Consider the following 23,374-nt stretch of genomic DNA (forward strand, 5'->3'; position numbering starts at 1 on the left):
CCAGGGTTGAACATTTGAGCTGAAACACAGAAGTTGGCTAAAGTCTTGAGTTCCCTTTACATACTGCAAGAAGTCAATGGCATTAAATGCCTCTGGTTGTGAGAGTACAAGCATCCTTGACCTTCGAGTGACTCATGTACAAAAAACAGAAAGCCCTATGTGGTCCAAATATAAATGACCCACATGCACCAAATTTAAATAACCTACATCAACCAAATATAAAGACTCATTTGTACCAAATATAACTGACACATCTGCATTAATTACAAATGAGGCACATGAACCCATAAAAGGATTTTTTTTTCTGCTCTGTGCATCCTTCCCTTGGTGTTGGCAGCCATTTCACAATGTGGAAAGAAGACAAATCTTTTGGAAATGGCACAGCTAGAGATACTACAGGCTCCCCTATGATGTTGGCCTTTTTGCCTCCTTCCCTACAGAACATGTGAGAACATGTGCACGGATATGTATGTGTTCTGCCTTGTCTTAATGCTTTGTATCTCCAGTTTACTTTCACCACAGTTTCATAAGTGGGAGAATCAACCCACTTTTGGAATGCTCACCTTTCTTAAGGACAAATATTTGTTGGCTAAGAACTTTCTTCAAAGTTTAAGAGAGGTTGATTATTTCTTTTATGTCTTTTTATTTTTAAAACAATCGTATTTCACATAACAATCCCAGTTCCCGCTCCCTCCTGGGCTCCTGCTCCTCCACCTTCTCCTCACCCCAGCCCCCATCCACTCCTCAGAGAGGGTGAGACTTTGCATGGGGAATTAACAAAGCTATCACACCCCAAGAATCAGGACCAAGACCCTCCCCCCTATATCTAGGCTGAGAGAGTATCCCTCCATAGGGAATGGGCTCCAAAAAGCCAATTCATGAACTAGGGATAAATACTGATTCCACTACTTGTGGCCCCACAAACTGTCCAAGCCCCCCAACTTACACCCATGTTCAGAGGGCCTAGTTTAGTCTTATGCAGATTATTTCTTTGATAGGGCTATCAATTTTAAAAATAACAATTTAACATGTAATTTAATCAGTGTGTTTTTAGGCTCCCCATTATAGTAACTATGTGCTGGTTGGCTGAAAACTTGGTGTTAATGGAGGATAATGCCATTGTTTTGGGTGGATTCCATAGTTCTAAGGTCAGGCTAATTAACCCCAGGTGATAGTTCCTATTTGTGAAAGAAAAAAATAAGTTGAGGGCACAGATAAAGAGTGTTTAGAGAAATAAGAAGGGGACAGTAATATATTCTATAGTTCATAAAAGTGTTTCATCCACCTCCAGAGAATCACATGCATGTCTGAGAAGTCAGAGTTTAATAGTTTTCTACATGATCTCCTTTTGTATTTTATTCCTCTCTGTTATTAGGACTTACTCAACTATCTTGAGCTTGTTAGTATTCTAATTTAACCATGGACTAAACTGACCATGCTTTGGGTTTTTTGTTCATTTGTTTTGTTTTGTTTGTGGAGTCAGGATTTCCCTGTGTAGCACATGCTATATGTCCAGGAACTCACTTTGTAGACCAGGCTGTCCTCAAACTCACAGAGACTTAACTGCCTCTGCCTCCTAGTACTGGGATTAAAGGAATGCACCATCACCACCCTGCCTTACCAAAATTTTATAAACTCATCTATAAACTTATTTAACATTCACTTCTTACATAGTAAAATATTTTTATTTCTACTAAGATACATTTAAATTATAAAAGTGAAATAATGAATAGATTCCAGAAAACAATCCTTCTGTAATTGTTGAATATTTTGTTGGAAGTCATTGCTGGCTGGTCAGAGATTGAAGCTTCCCCATGGCCTGGCAGTTTTTCTCAATAAGCTCCACAAAGTGGAACACCCACCTTCCACCTGAACTTCCTGCCTCTACCTGCCCTTATCTGGGAAATGTCCCTGGGCCTGGAGGACTGACCTTATCTAAAAGCTAGCTCTATAACAGAATCCTGACTCAGCTTGACCCTTGCTACAGGTCCTTGCTGTGAAGGCTTGATAGGGACTCTGCTATAGGACTCTACTGCCACATACTAAGACTTGTGATAGGGGTGTGCCACTTAATGGAAATTAGGGTTTGTTCCCAGGCTCCCCAATCCTATATATTCTTTATACTCTGGAATAAAAATGGAGCTATTCCTTGAAATCTGTCTCCCTGGGGGCCGGTCTCCATTCCTGCCCATAGGCCAGCAAAACTTTCCGATGCCCCCTCTGCCTCTTTCTGTTCTCTACCTGGTAGCCAGCATGCCCAGAAGGAAAGAGTAGTCCTATCAAATCTATATTCTACAATACCTATGAATCTATATGCTTGACTACGTAGCTGAGCAGTATTTGCTTTCTGTCTATTGCTATTGTTGTACAGTAATAGAATTCACATAGAGAATGTCAGATAAGATTTGCTTCTGATCTCGTTGGATATATTTATACCCATAGATACCTCTTCACTGACTTCAAAACTAAATGAATGGGAATTTAGTTATATACATTCTTAGCCTCTGAAATTTAATCACAACCCAATGTGAACATATAAATACAACATTTTGTTTTGACATAAAAGTGAAAGGATTTTAGTGATTTCTTTCTACTTTGTAGCCATTGTCAAGTATAATAATGGTGTCATGACTTTTATGTCTTCCTGACTTTTTAGAAAGCATTACAGATAATGAAATCTGATCACTAAAGCAGCCTAGTGGGCCAAAAACATCCTGTAGTGACCAAAAATTTATCAAACATTTTCCCTTTGATTATAGTTACTATAATGCAAAACAGTTTTTTTAAAAATCTAACTATCCATTTTATGTCTGGATCATCATAATGACTAATAGACAAATATTAATAATAGTTTTAATAGCTGTCCTCTATTATAAAACATGGCCCTAGTAACTCAATCCATATTTACCAACAACTAAAGCAAAGTTGTGAACTGATTCCTCAGAAAACATTTGAAATGAAGTTGCAGGGGTAACTTACTATACTGTAATAAAATGGGCTTTGAGTTGTCACATAAGGAAACTGCTATCACATGGTAGAAACTTGCCACTCTGAGCAGTATCATTAAACACAAATTCACATTTTATTGCATCCTTGTATTAAATACTATTGTTGGGACACTAGAATTTGACCAACAGCTAAGACAGCTTACTGCTCTTACAGAGGACCAGGGTTAAATTCTCAGTAAGCAAATTATGTCTCATAGCTGCCAGCAACTATAATACTGGAAGTTCCAGCTATATCCTATTATGGCCTCTCCAGGCTCTTGTATCCTAATGGTGCTTAAAACTTACCCAAGCACATACACATTAAATAATAAATGAATAAATAAATAAACATCTAAGTACTATTGTTACATTTAAAACACCATTTGTTCAATCTCTTTTATGAGTTATAAAACTTGGGAGACTGATAATTGATTCTCACTCTGTCTTTGCACTTAACAGTGAAGGTGAATACTGTCCCTAAATTAATTATAAAATAAATATGATTGATTTAAGTTTGCAACAGACTGGAAAGATTTTACTCAATTTTTCAACGTCAAATGTATTCCTTAGCAATCTCATGTATGGATGTAAAATATTCTGGTTGCTGTCATCCATAACCGCTCTTATTTCCCCTCCCACATTCAGAAAAACCATTCCTACAAATGCCCCTCCAGCTTTCCTGTAATACTGCTTTGCTTAAAGTCTTTCCCTTTTGATATTTCATCTTCTTCCTTTCCTCAGCATCTATTCAAGTACAGTATACTTGAGAAAATCATATAGTAATATATTTAGAAATACACTCAAAACCAAATAGTGTATATGATAAATTAGCTTGTCAAGGGTTATTGGATCATTTTAAGGAAACAACATTTTCCATACAACACAGGGTGAACCCACATAGGAACTCTCTGAGCATATGAAAGAATGCACAGGACCTCAAGCCAGACAAAACCCTAGCATGGAGAATGAGAAGTGGGCACAAAGACCCATACCTAGCTAAGAATGTATTTGCAATTGATAGATATTTTGGGAGGAAAAATCACCCTTTTCAATGGAGTAATAGTGTGTATATCAACAATACTGCAGGCCAGGAGATACACTCAGGAATAGTTAACCAATGAAAAATGGATTCCATAGTTGTTTAGGATATTTTGTCCTTTTGTTTTTGTTTTGCTTTTTAAATAGAGAACAAGATTATGAATTTAAATGTGTAGGTGGCCAGGATCTAGGAGGAGGTGATGGCTGGAAAGAATATTACAAAAATATACTGTATAATTCCTTTGAGGATAAGTGTTTTGTTGTTGCTGTTGATTTAAAAGCACTCATAAATTGATATCACTAATTTTGTTTAATAATAAAGGGCAAAGAAACACCTAAGTAAAGTTGTCCTTTCTTGTGGACTCCAAATGTGCTCTAATGTCCATGATAATCAAACACAATAGCAGACAAATCCCCAGCAGTTTTAGAAAATAGAAAAAGCAGCTAATTGTACACATTTTAGAAACAACTCTACCTTGCCTCTTTGAATTTCCCTGGGGTTGCACCTCCTGAGTCAGTCCTAAAGTTGACAATAGCTGTGACCATTAGCCTATTTCACTTGATTTACCTGTTACCATGGGTTTCCCCTATTGTCAACTGGCTAACAGGGAGCTGTGAGTCCTCAAGAGAACAGCAGCACCTGTATCCTTAACTGAAAGATGATGAAAATATAGAGAAGTATTTTCTGCTGGATTCATGCTTGTTTTTCCATTTTCATAAAGTCAAGAATCCTAAATCGAATAATCATGCATTTAAGATTATCTGTGATTCAAGGAGTTTTTAGATTTCAAGGGGGGAAAAAGATGATTTTTCTGGATGCTCTGTCAATTCTTGTGGTACCAATTGTCCAGAGCATGTATTCTTAACTCTCTGACCAAATGATTTAGGACTCATTGCATGGAAAACAACAACATCATCAACAGAAAACAACTTACTTTTAACTTGTCATGTTTCAACTTTGCAGTACATAATTTTTCATTTGAACTAATTGTCCCATTCCCCTCTTGATATTTTTGCTCCTTGTTTCTTTTATGACTTGATGTGTTTTTGAATAGGCAGTATTCGTTTGCAAGGGCTGCTATAGTAAGGTATTGGTGACTATGTAGCTTTAAACAACAGCTGGTAAGATCTCACAGATACAGAGACTACATTTAAAAAATTAAGGATTGTATCTAATTCATATCATGTTTTTTGCAGGCAGTCTTCCTTGTTTTTTTCTAGTTTTATTTTTTCCTAGTTTCTGGTGGTTATCAGTAATACCAGACCCACATTTAATGTCTACCACCAAGGTCCTATTGAGATCTCCCTGCCTGTTTCTATGTCCCTGCTTTGTCTTTGTACAACTATCTTTGCATTAGACCAACTGTATGACTTCATCTTAGGGAATTTCATCCTCAAAGACCCTATTCATAAATAATTTCCTATGGGCTAATACTAGATGGAAATGAATTTGGAGGACATGTTTTCAACTCACTGTGCAGCTGCAAACTTACTGAACTTTGTTAATTAAAGTTTGTCTATTCTTTATATGGCTCTACTTATGTCATTGTAAAATTATACGGTAGTTAGGTTGTATCTAAAGGGCATTAGATATTTACTGGTGAGTTATCAGTTAGAAAAGCAATTCCATTTATTGGTTGATAGAATAAAAAGTTTAAGGAAACTGAATCATATGTAGAAATGACACTAATAGCAATTAAAATTAATGACTGTCACAGGATGTACACATGTTTTTTTCAGTTTGTGATAAGAACTAATGTCCTTAATGAATTTTAAAGTGACCACTATAATGAGGACACTTAGAGATAGTCTGAATTCTGTAGATTCTGTGTTTCATTTTCTGTGATGAATATTACATTTACATTTGTTTATGAGTCTGACCTTCTCAGGTGTTCTATCTGTTGTTGGAATTGTGTTTTTAAGAGTAGGAGAAAAATACACAAATTGAAGAAAGAAACATGTGTAGGGCAGTAGTGAAGGAATGTTTGAGCTCTTAGTAACTAACTACCCAACCTACTTTACTTCAGAGTCTGCATATTCTGATTCCAGGGGACCGGATAAACAAGATTTGAAATTTGTCATGAAGCTATGACAATGAGATTGTTTAAAAAGTGAAGTTACCTTTGCTCATCAGCAAACATTTATTTTTACTGTATTTTTTGATTCTGACAGGACTTTTGGGCAGCGATTGATTCTGCATAGTCATTGCACATTTTAGTAATACAAATGCAAAATGAAGTGTTCTTTCTTTTTTCTTTATTCTAGTAAGTAGATCAATTATACATGCCCATGATATATCTAAGTCAGAGGCTCATAAAATGAAAAGCAAAAATAGATTGTATTTCCCTAAATTTGTATTGTTACTCGTTACATTAAACTGAAAGTTATACTCAAAATGTATACATATTTAATTTAGTACAAGTATTATATAATATTAGAATATGTATTTTGGGTGAAAGGTAATTGTTGCAATATAAAATGTATATTGGAAGCTATACATGAATATATTTTTATATATTTCAGAATACAAATGGATATATTGATAGATAACCTTTACTAAAGTAAATACATTCTTAAATATTAATTGATCCCTAAAGGTAATTTATGCATAATACATTGTTTGGACTTCGGACAACCTACATTGTATAACTAATAGTAAGATGCAGTGAACATTTTGAGCAAGCTTTGATCTGCGGGTGTGTTAGAAAATAGTTTTGGACTTTACTTTTGGTTATTTGCTGGTTTACATCTATTCACTAAGGTAGAAATGCATTTAGCTGAATAAATGAATGTATCATCATACTAATAAGGTTTCCATTGACAGAGAGCCTGGAAGTTACTTTGTACTGTTTCCATCTTATTTAAATTGAAATCTTCTTTAAAGTAATTTTTCTAGGGAAGACAACGTCTTATGTAAGAGGAATTATCAGTGACTATAGCTCTTTCAAATTGATTATTCTCTGGAATTTAATTTTGAAAAATCAAATTGGTAAGGAAGGATTCGTGATTCAGTTGGCCCTTTTTGTCCCACTTGGTCTTTCTATTTGTTAACTAAAAATATTTTATTTTTCAAGCATTCCCGACTTTGCTTTCCTTTGCTATCCTCACCCTACACACCATCACTACCAGACTTCAGTCTGTTGATCCGCTTCCTCCAGGTGAGCATTTTCTTCATCTGCTAGCTTTCTTCTCTGTGATCCGAATTTTACTTGTTAGATGATGGCATTCCTGTGACTGTGCATTTGCCATGCAGAAATATGGATCTTAACTCTTTAAAGGAAAAACAGTAGTGATTTGCTGCTACTTCTGCTGCCCGACCAGTATTTCATGAAGAGTTGTGTGTGTGTGGAGTCAAAGTGAGATTATAAATATTGTGTGAAATCAGGGTTTCCATTGCTCAGTATACTTAAATGAGTTTAGCAGGTCATTGACAAGTATTTTATATGTGAAGTCTATCAGTTGTACTGATTTTACATTGTAGACAGTATAGGTTTTGACAAATGAAAAATTGATGCACTGGAGTGACCAGTTTAGGAAAGAGAGTCTTGACTATTACATAGGTTGTGGGTGTAGAGTGAAGGGCTTCACAGTCACAGTCTGAAAAACTCTGCTTTGCCAGAGAAACTGGGTCCCCACATTCTTGTGTCTTTTTGGACAAACAGTTGCTCATCATCTTAGATAAGGTTTCTTTTATGGGAACTTACTAGAGGCTTTTTATGAACTACTTTAAAATATCTTTACACATCACTCTAATGTGAATTCCTAGAGGCAAGGCAGAATCCAATTTGGATGAACTTTAATAGCTGGTGGAGCACAACATCACAGTCCTCTGAAGTAGAAGCCATTTGTCACAATATTCTAATCTCTATGCATGTTCTGGATGGAATACAGGCAATCTGAGCACAGTGAAGTTTGGTGTAGCTGGTCCAGCTGGAAAGGCAGAAGGAGCATGGGGAGAAGTCTTCGTTCACCATAATGGATGTATATGTGTCTGAATTTGTATAGTCTCAGTACTGAATCATTTGAATGAGTTTCAGAGAGTGGATTGCCCTCTGAGTAGTTTAATCTCTGGATATGGGAAGGCCCAGTCATTGGAGAAAATGGTTATATCATGTTGTTGATACGTTGAAAAATATATAAAAGTATATTCTGGCAACTCATAAATAACTGTTATATTTATTTGTGTTGCTTTACTTATGCAGAAATAGAGATGTCTACTTTTTTCCTAAGTGGAAATGAATGGAAAGTAGAGATGAAATGTAAAGGGAAAAAATGGGTAACATTTAGTGTGAAAAATTATTCTTGTCTCTGATTTGGAGAGTTTAAGTTAAAGTTTAAAATTCAGGTTTGTGTTTTTATCCACCCATAATACATAGTCTATATCAAATCTTCATTTATCCCTTAAATAACTTCTCTTAAATAGTTCCTCAAAGAATTGTGATTTATTTTTACCATTTGAAAAGTAGGATTTTATTTTTAATTTAATATAAATTATTTTAAAGGTACTATATATATGCCAAAATTATTCTTAGGTTTCAGAATATAAATTCCCATACACTGTTCCTTATATTTTTTGTACATTTTTGTCTTGGTTTGACATCCATTTTCTGTGTAAGTGCATATCATCTGTGTTATCAGGTACATAGCCACATATTATAAAACATACATGTATTTTGCATGACTACTGATGAATTTGAATTTTTGAGGAAACTGGGAGCTGTGACTGAGCACCAAGAAACCCGAAACTGTAGTTAGACTGAATAAGCTTTACTTCTATATCCACAGGTTAGTGCTAGACTTTTGCCTAAAGGAAAGATTACTTCTACTCCTTTCCATTTGGTAGAGTAATTTTATCATGTTTGCAGAGTGTGCAAACGTATGTATGTGTGTCTTATACTTGAAAGCAAATTTTGGTGATAACAATGTGTCAAATTTAAAGTTATCTTAATTTCAAATATTTGTGATGCGTTATTGGAAGTATCAAGATCACGAACGTAGTGAATTTTGCAAATATCATCCATTAATATATATTATATAATAAAATCAATTAAGCACACACTTATGGAGGTTTATTGAATTTAATCCTTTCCCAGCTTCTAAAGGTCTATTATAACAAAACTACCATATATGATATAATCATTTATCCAACATTTATAGAAAAGTTAGGATAGTAGCACTTTGCAGGTAAAAATATCTACTGTCTTATGACTAAAATATTTATGTAGGTATAATTGTTCATCGATATTCAAAGGTTTTAGAGTTACATACTCAATCAGCCAGGTAACATAAGTTCTGAGGAAGAATGTATCTGAATTCAATATGCACATTTTTCTTGTCATTATTAACTATATAAATTAGAATCACTATTTACAAAACATTTACAGAGTCTTAGATGTCTGAAGTAACCTAGAGGTGATGGAAGTACGCAGGTAGATATGTATAAGTTCTGTCAGATGACCCCATTTTATACAAAAGATGGAGAAATGAGAAATTGGTTTGCTACAGCGCATTCCAGTCGCCCCCATGGATAAGAAGCAAGAAGTCTACCACTCTTTCTGTGCTATAGGCAATGAGGAAATAAGTCATGTATACAAAAATTTTGAAGCAAATAATGCATCATTTATTTTTCAGAGGATATATGCAAATATATTTATTTTCAATAATAAAACATGCTTACTTAGTAAATAAAGGAAAGTGGGCAGGAAGTTTCTATCTACCAACTACTGCTAGCCTAATGCCATTTTCCAGTTTTCAGTAATATTACAAATATCTAGATTTGTGGCTTTTATGTAATATACATTTACATAAATTCAATAAATGACAACTAAACAGTTTACTAGAAATCTACCAAGTACAATAGTTAAAATTATATTTTGCTTAAAGGTGAGCTTAGGGATTTCAGTTGGGACATTATAGGAATAAACCATACATGAAGTAAGGCATGGATAAATTTTAGTTGAGAGTACACTGCTACTCAAATTTAAGTTGCTATCTTCTTGGAGCAGAAATTTTATGATTCCATCTCTGTGCTCAGTAGCTTTACATATTCCAGATTTTGTAATTTTATTTCTAAAATAAATTTAGGATTTAGTTAAGAGATTGCTGCAGTTTTTATGACATGGCAAAGAGATTTGCTTAAGGCCCAGACCTTATGCTTGTTAATTTTCAATGATACACTATTACTTCCCTCTGTAATATACGGAATAGATGTCTTTCTACTGAAGAATGGAGACAGGGAAGGAGGGATATAGGGAGATTAACATTAACATGTAGGGATTTCTTTTCTTGTGCCTAAAGCTTTATGTCAGCCTGATTATGGAGCACTTTCAACACTGAGTAGTTAAAATAACTTGCCCTTTTGGTGAGTACCAAGGAAATTAAAAAAAAAAAAAACAATTACTTCAGATCAGTTTGGCAAGCAAAACAGATCATTCATTCTTAAGATTGAGCATACAGTTTTACAGGAGGAAAAACTCAAGTCCAACATGCTTGAATTAGCAAAGAACATCCTAATGAATTCTCCCCGTGAGGTCAATATGAATTTGTTTTTTAAAATTAGATTTAGATTACAAGTCTGAAACTTAAATATGTTCTCATGTCATTTTGAATTTGTTTTCCTGGTGCTACTGCTCAGGGGAAATATGTTTCCCTTTAATCATCTCTTCTTTGTTCTGATGTGGTTGATTATCAATTAAATCAGAAGTGCTCTCTCACATAAGGACATGTTTAAAACCCCATTACAGATAACTTCTGATGTGTGAGCTGTATTACATATGGAATTGTCATAGGCTTTTGGCCCTTGGTTGGTTACACAGCACCCCAGCCGGCTGGGCCATGTCTCTTGGCTTTCTAAGTTTCCTGACCTTTGTTTCTTGGGCTCTTCATCCCTTCAGTGTATTTTAATGATGACAGAATATTAAATATATTACTAGAAAAATGGCTTGTCTTTGCCAGTAAAATCCATTACAAGAAACATTTCAGTATATTTACTCTAGAACATGGAAATTGAATCTATTGATTTTGCTTAAATTATCATTCTTGGGATGACCCAACCGTGCATGATAAAAAACAACATCTGTTTCCGAAAAAACAAACCATACTTTCAGGTACTAACAACAGATTATTTCAGGAAAATTTTCCAAGAACACAGGAAAGTTTTAGGTATTACCCCTCCCCCCTTTTTAAACTGTTCTTTCATTTTTAGTATTTTTCATTCTAGTGTTATGGTTAATGGTAGTGTAAGCTGGCCAGTGAAAAGTGAATTGTTTTAACAAAATAAGTTGAAATTGCTGAGATCCAAACTTTACTGCCTCACTCCGAATTAACCTTTAGATACTATCCATTCTAACACTCTCCTAGAATGACTACCTTTATGACAATGCAATAAATGAGAATAATATTTTGTATGATTTACATGGATTTTCAGAGTGAACACGCACATGGAAACACGCCCATAGACAATGCTTCATTTCACTTTTTATCTAGTAGGGGTAGAGATGAATCAATATTCCTCTATTATAAATACAGGAACTGTATTTATAACACACACACACACACACCACACACACACACACACACACTTTGAAAATACTGATGTAGGCAGGGCACCTACCTTCTCACTTGGAATTATATCCATCTCAGTCAGCAACTGAAACCTTACCTGTCTGTCTCCTTTAGGGTGTCATTGAAAAATAATCTAAACAATTAAAATTTTTCTTAAAAATCCATCCTCTCTAATAGTCATCTTCTGTTGAAAGTTGTTGATTGGGTCCTAAGTAATAAGCAGAAGATTAGCTACCTCTGACTTAACTATTTTTTCTAAGGATGCTAAGCGTGACATTGATTCTGTTTACTTGTTTCTAGAAATTGAAAACAAAGACGTGCTAGAAATGAGCTGAACAACAAGATTTAAATTGGTAAATAGATGTACTTCCCCAAAGAAATCAGATAGCAGGCACGAGAGGGACACTAATAAGACTATCTTGCTTGCTGCTCACAGAGGTTGGCTTAATGGGCATGTTTTTATTGACCTTCCTTACAGGATTACCACTTTGCTAGGAAGATGACTTGAATCTTAAATGTATTCATCCATGTCATCAAAAATGGTGCCATTATCAGAGATAGAGTTAGCTTACAGAGGCAATAAAGGCATAAGGAAAGCATCCTCTGGGAAGACAAAGAATAGTAGCATATTTACATAGTCTCTGGTCTGGAGTTCACACAATTATTTAAGTTGCTAGAATTTAAATTTGTCCTTGTAAACTAAACAGCTTTTGCTAGCTATTGCATACCAGAGCATAGGCTTCACACTGCATGTAAATTAGGTTCTTCTGGAAACATCTTAACTCTTTCAGGACCCCACAATTATGAAGACATTAATTTATACATAGATGGCAACTTTCCCATAGATTGTGAATTGATACAAAGGTAGCAAAGTTCAAACAAGAGAACCCAGCTCAATTTACACAGAACTTCCACAGAAGATAGAAGAATAAAAGGACAGTAAGAGAAGCCTAGGAGAGGAAAAAGAAATCCATAAATGTTGAAGTATAGGCCTTCCAGAAACACACTAATTCTATAATTTAAATATAGGTTTTGATTTCAATATCAGTGTCACCGATTATTACTTTTTTTCCATAAGGAAAGTATTCAGATCTACAAATTTGAGAGGATAATATTACCAGCAAGATTTCTTTATTTAATCATTTAAAATTGATATCTTTAGGACTTGGGAATTTTATGCCAGCATGATACATTAACAAATGGGTCTGATATTCCTCTAAGCACTTACTATGTAAAACTTGTAAGTTCTGGATCAGTCTACAATCTGACATTACAAGCATAGAAACAATTGGTTTTAAATTATGTAAAATATTTGTTCCTATTGCAGCCCACTAAATGGCTTGAAAAGTTTTAAATTTAACATTCCTTCCTACTTCTGTCTCTTGTGCTCATTTAGAAGTATATATTGAATTGTGTTATGACGAGGTATGGTGAACTGAAAAGTATGTATTCTTTTTTTTGTTTCTTTTTTTATTATTATTAGTTCTAGTTAGGGAACAAGCTTATTTCAAGTCCCTTCTCCCTCTCCCTCCCCTTATCTTCTTCCTCAAGGGCCATAATCTTTTCTTAAGGCAAACAGGTTAAACATAAAAAATATTGGGGACAATGATAAACCATGCAAATATTATTGGGAAAATCATTAGCTGAAACTGAATAATTACTTATTCCTGATGATTTAAATTATCTGCATTATTGGATAGATTTCTGACATATATCCTGTACCTTGAGATTATTCTTCCTCTTACAGACTCTTCATGTTCTAAAAGAAGGATTTACTTCATACATGTAATCACATATTACTGTTGTTGGTTGATGATGGTGGAAAATTAGAGAAAGATAGAAGTTGGAATAGGAAGAGAAAACATTTATCTGGTGCATGATTGCAAACTATATTGGATTTATACTAAAAAGAAAAAAATGTTATTTGAATCTAAACACTTTAATATTGTGTTTAAATTAGGAGAGGTAGAATAAAATGGAGTCTGAATAGTGAATATTTGGGAACAGAATGACCACGACTGAAGACACTTTTGGGAACAGTGATTCATGGAGTTGTTAGAGATAGAAAGACATGAGATGCAAGCCTTTTGAAAAGCATGCTGATTTAGATAATATCATCCCTTCAGTGCATCTGAATATTGTAGGGCCATAAATAATGTTCAACATCTACCCTGTTCTGGGCTCAGTTAATTCAAACCTTACAAGTCTTATCTGGTGCTCAACCACCGTTGTGCTGCACTGCTTGCTGCACTGAGTCAATAACCTAACACAGAACTTTTCTATTTTCTCTCCAGGTGCTAGCTAATTTAACCAACACAGTTATTTTATTTTATTTTTTCGTTATTGTTTGGTGATGCAGCATACATTCTTAAACTGATCCAGCTAATCTCTCATAGCTCTGTGAAAGGTACATTTCTATGTGGTTATTGTTTTTGTTTCCACTTCTTTACCTGGTACACGTTCTCCCTAAACTCCATTTCAGTGCTATTCATCCTTTGAATTGAAGATCTAATAGCTTCTTTTGTATAAATTCCTTCATAGTATTATCTTCACCACCATTCTCAAGTTTTCTGTGCCTTGGCATTACTGTGACACAGTTCAAAATGTAATTGTTCATGAATCATTTCCTTTATGCAGAATTCAAATCTACTATACACTTTCTTGAAATTTAAGCTCCTTGGGGAGGAGTTAAAATGTCACAAACTTGTGAATCTGAAAGTGGTTCATTTACCATAAACCACTACCTGTTATAACACCTAGTCAGAAAGTAGTTGCTTAATACATCGATACATAATGAACCATTAAGCACACAATCTTTAAAGAAATTGGAGAAGCACACAGAGCTTACAGAACCTCTATGTTGGAACACTGGGATTGCACTGTTTTGCTTTGGTAGTTCTGCATATGCAAGCCTGTGTTACTGTACAACGCTAAGTCTGAGAGCCAGTTCTCCTATGGGTGCCTGTTAGGAAAGAGATGGCCCCATTTAGCTGTGCCTTCACATCCAAGCATCTGCTGGTGCCCCAGGTGATAGCTGTGCCTACATAACAGGACTAAGGGAGGAGGGCAACTAAATTTTAAATGATAATCTCAGAGCTGTATGCCGTGGGACACACTTATATTTGTGCCATAAATTTCCACCATGTGCTTTAGAATCTCATTGCTTTATATACCAAGCGCTTCCATATCAGAGAAACTGATAAGAAATATTCCTTATATTGTTTTGTACTTGTTCCATAACATAAATTTCATTTCAATTTATCTCAGCTTTTCTTTATCTCTGGGCACTTGCTATACATTGTCAATATATATTCCAAAAAGGCCACTCTGATAGGCATTTTATTATGTCCAAGAGGTCACAGACACTTAAAACCATCCCTGAAGGTGAGCAGGTGCATTGAAGAGTAAGTGCTACTGCTCCAAGCAGCTCCAAATACCCCACTGTGATTGGATTCACTTGAATGCTATAGGCCAGTAGTTTCCGGTGTCTGAATGCATTCGTGGCAATACATTTTGAAGTATTGTGCAATGCAGGTGCACGCTTGAGGATTGGTTCGTCAGTGCCGCCACGCTTTGACTATTTGATGGTATTATAATAACCTCCTCTTCAAAATGTGCTCTCGGCTGATCGAAAGCAGATAGAATGACATCTCACAACTAAAATAAAGTCTGGAAGCTGACTTGGCTGTGCATTCAAAGAAACTACGAGTGCTTCTTTCACTGTAATTTTTAGTGTGAATTATGTTTCTAAATTCTTATAGTTTCAGAATAATTATTATAGAATAATTAAATTCATTGTTTTTAATATTAAGGATTTTCCACATGAAATCCCTGCAGTGAGAACAGGTACCTTCTATAACGAATATACTGTATCAAGATATTTTATTTCTTACATCAAAATTAAAAGGAAGATAACATCTCACCTCTACCTATAAACAATATAACTCCTTGTGCTCAAATGAGAAACATAAGAAATAAAAAGCAATGGATAAAGGTTGTCTAGCTAAGTAACTGATTGGTTTTTCTACATCACAGTTTTCCATCCTCATTCTCCTCTTCTCTTGCATAATTTGCACACCCTGCTTTTTGAAAGGTGGTTAAAATAAAGCAAGCAAGTTGTGTGAGTCCTTATTAAGAAAAACCCTACATCTAATTTGACTGTATTACCAGAACATTGATTTTTTTTTATACTGAAAAGGAAAAGTTTTTGAGGCAACATATCTTTACTTCACATTTTTTACAGAATAATATTGAAAGTGAAATCTGTATTCCATTCCTAGACAGGAAGGGTGAAACCAGGTTTATTTTTATCAAATACTCTAGTAAATGGGGTCACATAAGTTATATCTGGTATTAATTTGTATGCATATGAATAGGTAAGATCCCAGTGGTTTGTAATGACTCACATCATCACCACAAGCTCTAGGGATTTGTAGAATGGCAAAGGGAAGTAAATGAATAATAACACAGCCAAAAGAGGAAGAAAAAACACTATTTATGTTAGAGAAGTGTCATTTCACAGGATGTTGCAAGTCATGCCAACTTAGTGAAAGAAAACCTGCTTTATTAGGTTTGTTGAACTGTATTCTAACAAGACTTCTAAGCAGACAGTGATACTTTTTTCCTGATATGTAAGAATGTATTTGAAGAAACTGCAGTGTGTTTTGCTCTTAGAAAAGCATGTATACCCTGCTATGTGCATTTATGTATATGTACTGAAGATGGAAAAAGGAAAGAGCAGGGTGATGTATGAAGCTGTATGTCCTGATTTGTAGTCAAAGGCCTTGTTTTGTCAAGGTTTGTTAAGTAGATGAGAATCTGATATGGACACTGTGTTTAGATTCTATGGGATTACTCTAAAGAGCACCATGCCTGCTGGAAATACAGATCAATGTGTGTTCCACTTTCCAGACAGATAATAGGTGTTATGGAAGCTTACATAGGTGAAATAAGGTAAACTAGAAATGAAACAAAAAGTAAAATGAGAATAAAAATGGACTTCCATTTATAGAGTGATCTGCTTGGAAACAACTCTAATTTTAAGATGTTCTAAGAAACACTACCAACAACTGCTGTAATAGAAGAGCGCTATGCCTATTTAAAGGTGTTTACAAAACAGAAATGAAAACATGTTGTTGGTAGTCACAAAATGCAGAAGAGTTCTAAATATCTATCCCCACAGCCACAGCAGTGTAGATCTTCCTTCCTCAGTGATACCCAGATTTATAGATAGGTTTTCAAACATCTGTGTCACAGACTATATATTTATTCTTTGGCGTGTGTGTGTGTGTGTGTGTGTGTGTGTGTGTGTGTGTGTGTGTGTGTGAGAGAGAGAGAGAGAGAGAGAGAGAGAGAGAGAGAGAGAGTATTTGATCAGAATGAGATACTGCACACATATGCAAATTCTGATGCTGGAAACTGTGTTTTCTCATATATAAGAACATGAAAACTTTGGAGATAGCAAGCAAATATATAAAGGATGTGTAATCCAGAGTCCCAGTCCAGAATGGGACTGAAATTCAGAATTCTCCCACCTCACTATTCCAAGTCATAAAGCTATAGGTATCTACCACCACATTTAGTTGAAAATGAATCTAAATACCAAGTAAATGCTTGAATCTATTTGTTTGTCATGAGGTGTTTCCTTGAATTAGATACATAAGAGATTATTGTCAGTGTTAAAACGTGTGCTGTTTGTTTGTTTTTGTTATTGTTTTTGTCCGTTTCTTTCACATGTATTCCTTTAGGGCTCTGCTGTCTTTCCTAGAATGATCACATTCTTTGAAAGGGTGACCACATTGTATTATAGCAAGGATGACAATAAACTTGAGTTATTTCTAGGTAATCTTAAATTAGAAAGTAAATTGGATCAGATCAATCTGCTGTGAGATCTTCTGCCCAAGGCCTCTCTACTTGTCTAACACAAATGCCGAATCTATATCAATAAAAATAATGTGCTTCTCCTCACTCTCTAATTTTGTAGTTTTATTACTCCACGTGTCTTTTCTGGGATCATTCCTTCTAAGACACAGAGAACAAATTGATTATCTTCTTTTATAGCTGTAATGCCTGACAGAATCCACTGCATGACTTTCTTTATTATACACACTTAGCTTATTTGAGATTTAGAATCTATATGATAGATGGTGCGTGTGATCCCATCCTCCTAGTAGATATAATTGTGTTTTAAATGTACACATTCAGAGCATTCCTCTATCACTCCTCTACCTCCACCTCTCTCCTTTCTTTACCACTTTGCATTCTTTCCCTCCCCATCTTTTTCTTCTTCCTTCCCTTTAATATTCACTTTCCTTACTTTCAATTGTTTCAATTTTTCTAGTACATTCTTTCTAGCTAATTAGTCCCTGAATATAACCACGTTTTTTTTAATAATTCCCTATTTGTATGTTTATTTATGTTCTTTCAGGAAGGTTCTACTCATAAATTCCAATCTGAAATGTGTCAGTTATAGTTTACTTTGTGGTGCTAGTTTCTGCTGTTTATAACAAAATGCCATTTGATTTTCCTCACTGTCTGTGAACTGCTGGCGTCAAAATTATGGTCTAATCACAAGGCGAATAGCTTGTAATGTATCATAATCAATATTCAAAATTTACTCCCATGGATATGACATTAAGGAGTCAAGGAAAAAGCTGTGATGTGTAGTGGTGAAACACAGTCATTGTATGTTTGTGGTTTCAAATTCAGGGTCGATTCACATTTTCTTAAACCTGCTTTAGTCTACCTCTTTCCCTGACCCTAAATCCATGTTGAGTTCATTCAGTGCTGCTTATTTAAATAGCTGAAATGGAAATCCAGTCAATAATGAAATATAAAACCATGTCAGCAAATTTCAAAAAGAGTGTATTAGTTGTAAATCATTTTAAGATAAAATGCCTAGCTCTAAATGATATAAAAGATTAAACAAAGTCATATGGCCATGCAGATGAGGTAACAGAAATGTTGAACCATTGAGATATTAAAAATACAATTTATTCTCAGCTCTTATTTAAATATGTAATATAGCATCTTACAATGTTCTGGGGGGGCCCAGGTTCTTCTCAAGTAATTCTTGTTCCTCTTAGCAGGGTGCATCCAGTCAGAGACTGTATTACTCTATTGGTGCATAATGCACACTGCTCCTCAAGATTCCTGCCTGCCTTACATAGTAACTTTAAAAGATAATACTACATTTATTTCAAGGAAAATATCTCTTTAAAAATCACAACTAAAATTAGATGTAAGCAAACAAAATACGTTAAAAATTTACAAGTATGAATTATGCATGCTATGAAATATCACAATACTTGTCTTGTCAAAGGGTCACTCTGATACTTGGTAAAATCATAATTATTTCACAATTCAAATTTCTTATGATAAAAAAGTTTGAGTGTATGTTTAGTTGATTGATAAGAAATTCTCTGTGGGCTTTAAATTTAAAATCAAATTTTTTGTGTGACTTTGGAACGCTACCATACAAATTATTTTAAATTTGCTATTTCCTGTGTCAAATGTATTGCTTGTAGACTTGTCTTTCCTTTCAGAGAACACCATTTATTTGTAGGGATCATCTAGCATCAATTAAAAGGCAATCCCCAGGGCTCCTACATGTGTAGGGAATTCTACTCCCATCACATAGAGGCAAATTGTAAATACCCTCTTCTCCTAGTAGATGTCCCTGATCTAAAATGCATCATTAAACAAAAGGGAAGAAACCAGTCATAGAAGAAGGAACAACTGAGACGATGTAATTCAAAGATATGGCTGAAAATGTTGGGGCCAATAGGAAGTTCATAGCTACCATCACTGCAAAGGCATTTTGTTCGTGTTTCCTTTTCAACATCTTTAAAGTAATAATCATTAGATAGTGCTTTATATAAATTCTCCCTACCTCTATTAGCAAAAGAGAGAAGTGCAAGTACTCACAAAAAGACACTCTTTAGGGTAGGAAACCATAAAATGGCATTATTCTGAACTATACCTGTTGAGTAAATCCATTTTCACCTACTTACACCAAAAACAAAAACTGAAAGTGAAGGAAATTGATAATAAGATCCTCATGCATATATAATAAAACAGGAAAGTGCCCCTTTGACAAGCTTATTCATAATACAGTCTGATAGAAAAAGAAATTCCATTTGCCACTCTCAGTAGGGAAAAAGGCAGCTTAGAAAGGAACGCTTTTATTTCATGACTGTCACCAAAATAACGTTAACACATAAAATATTTTAAAAGCAGCTTAGAATTTATTATGGAAACCTGTGATCCACTCTTTACCTTTTATTTGATTTAACAAATGAAACCTGACCATCTTTTTGATGTTCACTGTTTCCAGGACAGGCTACATAGAACAAAGACTAAGTGTCCTAGGGGATTAGCTTACAGTGATGCTGTCTTCCACTGAGAATCATTCTCCAGTGACCACTTTTTACTTCTTCCCAGGCTAGGGGAATTCGTTAATATCTGGAGAATAGACGTAAATAAAACCGTTGTCTCAACCAGCAGGTTTATGCAACCATCCTGAAATGTTTTAATTATTGTTTTCTTTTCCTTTTTAATTAAGAGACCAGAGGTCAAGAAAGCCCATTGAGACAGCTGATCACAGCCTCAAGGAGAAATATCAAAGAAACTCTAACGATTGGATATGCTGTTTTCTCTTTTGTTTTGCAGAACCGGAAGAGTGCATTAATTGCACAGATGAATGCCGAGTGCTTGGTCATTCTGATAGGTGTTGGATGCCACAGTTCCCTGCAACCAATCAGGCTGAAAACGCAGATTACCGCACAAATCTCTTTGTACCCACAGTTGAAGCTAATGTTGAGACTGAGACTTATGAAACTGTGAACCCCACTGGGAAAAAGACTTTTTGTACATTTGGAAAAGACAAGCGAGAGCACACTATTCTCATTGCCAATGTGAAACCTTATTTAAAAGCCAAACGTGCCCTGAGCCCTCTCCTCCAAGAGGTACCCTCAGCATCTAGCAGCCCGACCAAGGCATGCATTGAGCCTTGCGCCTCAACAAAAGGCTCCCTGGATGGCTGTGAAGCAAAACCAGGGGCTCTAGCTGAAGCAAGCAGTTCCTACCTGCCCACTGACAGTCAGTATCTGTCACCCAGTAAGCAACCGAGAGACCCTTCCTTCATGGCTTCTGATCAGATGGCGAGAGTCTTTGCGGATGTTCATTCCAGAGCCAGCCGGGATTCCAGCGAGATGGGAACCGTGCTAGAGCAGCTTGATCACCCCAACAGAGATCTGGGCAGAGAGTCCGTGGATGCAGAAGAAGTTGTGAGAGAGATTGATAAGCTCTTGCAGGACTGCCGGGGAAATGACCCTGTAGCTGTGAGAAAGTGAGGGGGGAAAGGCATTGGCGTTTTCTTGTCTCTTTGATTTAAAAATGATTACTCCCGGTGACAACCCATTTTACAGGGATGGAAAAGGACCAATGCTGCTTTAAGGCTTTTAGTGAACATCTGAAGTGCCCACAAGTATGTTCTTTTCACTGCTGTTTCTTTTACAGAAATAACAATGGTTTTGACCAAACTTATATTAGGACAGAATTAATGACGCTTAAGGAGAAACGAAAAGAGAGAGAGAAGAAAATGGAGAGAAGAAAAAGGAGGATGAGGAGACAAGTTACCTTTTGACAATCTGTTAGCAAGGTATACAGCGTGAGACTTAAAAGTATTTCTGATCACTCTAAGACTGTCCTCCGAGATCGATGCTGACTTAACTGTTTACCTATAAACCCCATACAAAGCAGGGTCACATTTGTTATCTGTGGTGGATTTCTAGCTGACATCACAGGCTTCTACTGAAAGTCCTGAAAAGACCTTGCAGTAGTCCGAGCTACACCAAACATTAACACATATTTGTGGTAAACATTTCTGTATAAAGTACCTGCCAAGCATAGAAACACAAAGATCATTCCATATCATTAGTCATAAAGCAAAAAAGTATATATATATATATATAATAATGACAAAACAGAAAAAAATACAACAAAAACCTTTGGTCATTTGTAAGACACTTCATGTCGTATAAAAGTTCAGTGTAAAAAGATATAGTCCGTGTTGTCCTGAACACATGTAGACCTTTTCACGTCATTAAAGAAGAAAATTTGAAGACTTAAAATGTCTACTCAGCATTTTAGTGTCCAACAAAGATATAAGTGGTGATAATTTGTTTCTCATTTGAACAATGATGAATTATGACTTATCATTGAGTGGTAATACTGAGAGAAAATTAACATGACTAAAATGTTTTATTCATTTTTTGGACACTAAAATAGCTCAGGAAAGTGAAAAAGAAGTCTTAGACAACAAATCACATGACCATTTAAATGTGCAGATGTAAGAAGAATCAATGTGTTTACATCAAATGACATATTTTTATTGATTTATTGCAGATTCCGTGCATATGAGCCAAATTGTTGAGTGTATAAGAGCTATATTGTGTATTTTATTAAATTAATATATAGTTGTGTTGCAAAAATATTTGGGCTTATATTGTAAATGGCAAGTGTTGCCTCGGTAGCTGTCGAACTCTATGAGTTTTGTTTTTTCCTGCTTCCTTTTCCCCATGGAACGTGGGAAGCAGTGCCTCAGAGCAAAGTCTCTTGTTTAATGTATAGTCTACCAAGTACTACAGTACATAATTCTGTTCAAAATGTGTTTGAGTGAGCTAATGGAGCTAACTGAAAGGTCAAAAGAATACATCTGTCAGTAATAGTTCTGTGCAAGTCCTTGTAGAAGCTTTGATTAAAGTCATGCTAAATCACAAGAATTACATTTGTACCAATAACTGAAAATTCTTTACCATGTTTTCAATAACATAAAGCTTTGCCTATGTAGATATCATAACATTGATTGGTTCTCAAAAGTATCGTCAGTGGTTCAGGTGTGTGCTCATCATATTGCTAAATATGTTTTAATGCATGTGTAGTACCAGTGCTGGTTACATGCATTGTGTACTGTGTTTCAAGAGTTCTGGGTCTTAACAAAATTTGTTTTCCTTTCCTTCTGTGATTTTCTGCCTCCTTTTATTGCTGTCCTTTGAGAACAATACCCTTTATTCCATCACATGGTTGCACCTTTTCGAGTGACATTTATCAAGTTTCCAACTTACTTCCTTCTTAAGCTAAGACAACTCTAATTTCAGGAATTGGGAAAAATAAAATTAGCACTCACAGAAGTAGTAGCAGATGGAGAAATGCCTTGATTGACATTTTCCTTCAGCATTTAGATTTTGTTTTTGGCATTTAACAGCTTCATGGCAAACAGTTTGAGCCCATACCTTGGAAAACGTGGTGCTGAGTTAAATAAAGGCTGTTTGTGCACTGGAGCAGAAAAAAAAAAGATTATTTACAAACTGGAAGAGAATTTTGTGCCTTCTTTTCTGGCCACCAAGCCAGTGTAGAAACAGCATAAATGTCATAAAATCCTTATACTAAAAACAAAAGGAAAAGCAAAACAAACATTGAACTAAATGAGGTTTTGTAATTTTAAAAATTCTGCTGGAAATATTTCCATCATTTCCCGAAAGTTTTTGATTGTACCTCACTAGCAAAATTGCTTTAGGTGTAAGAATGGATGACTCCCATCAGCCTTATCCTCCTGAGAACTGCATTTGGTTCTTTGTAACAGCCTTTCCACAGCTCTGCTCTAGATTTTTGTTATGTGTAAATGTTTAAATTAGAAAAGAAAGGATGTTGTACATGTGAAACACAATTGACACTATATTTTGCCCATCTTATGTATCTACAGTGTGTTTTCTCTGTTCTATGAT

General features: G+C 35.2%; 1 protein-coding gene across 1 annotated transcript in view; it reads left to right on the top strand.

The window, feature by feature from the left end:
* The window catches only part of Pcdh17 (protocadherin 17), an 85,007-nt gene extending 64,015 nt beyond the window's left edge, over positions 1 to 20,992 (top strand). Inside the window, exon 4 of the mRNA XM_027394034.2 lies at positions 20,259 to 20,992. Within this exon, the coding sequence (XP_027249835.1) occupies positions 20,259 to 20,941 (683 nt within the window). The 3' untranslated portion in view covers positions 20,942 to 20,992. The remainder of the gene's footprint in view (positions 1 to 20,258) is intronic.
* Positions 20,993 to 23,374: the final 2,382 nt, after the last annotated feature.

This window comes from Cricetulus griseus (assembly GCF_003668045.3).
Source record: "Cricetulus griseus strain 17A/GY chromosome 1 unlocalized genomic scaffold, alternate assembly CriGri-PICRH-1.0 chr1_1, whole genome shotgun sequence".
NCBI classification, from domain to species: domain Eukaryota; kingdom Metazoa; phylum Chordata; class Mammalia; order Rodentia; family Cricetidae; genus Cricetulus; species Cricetulus griseus.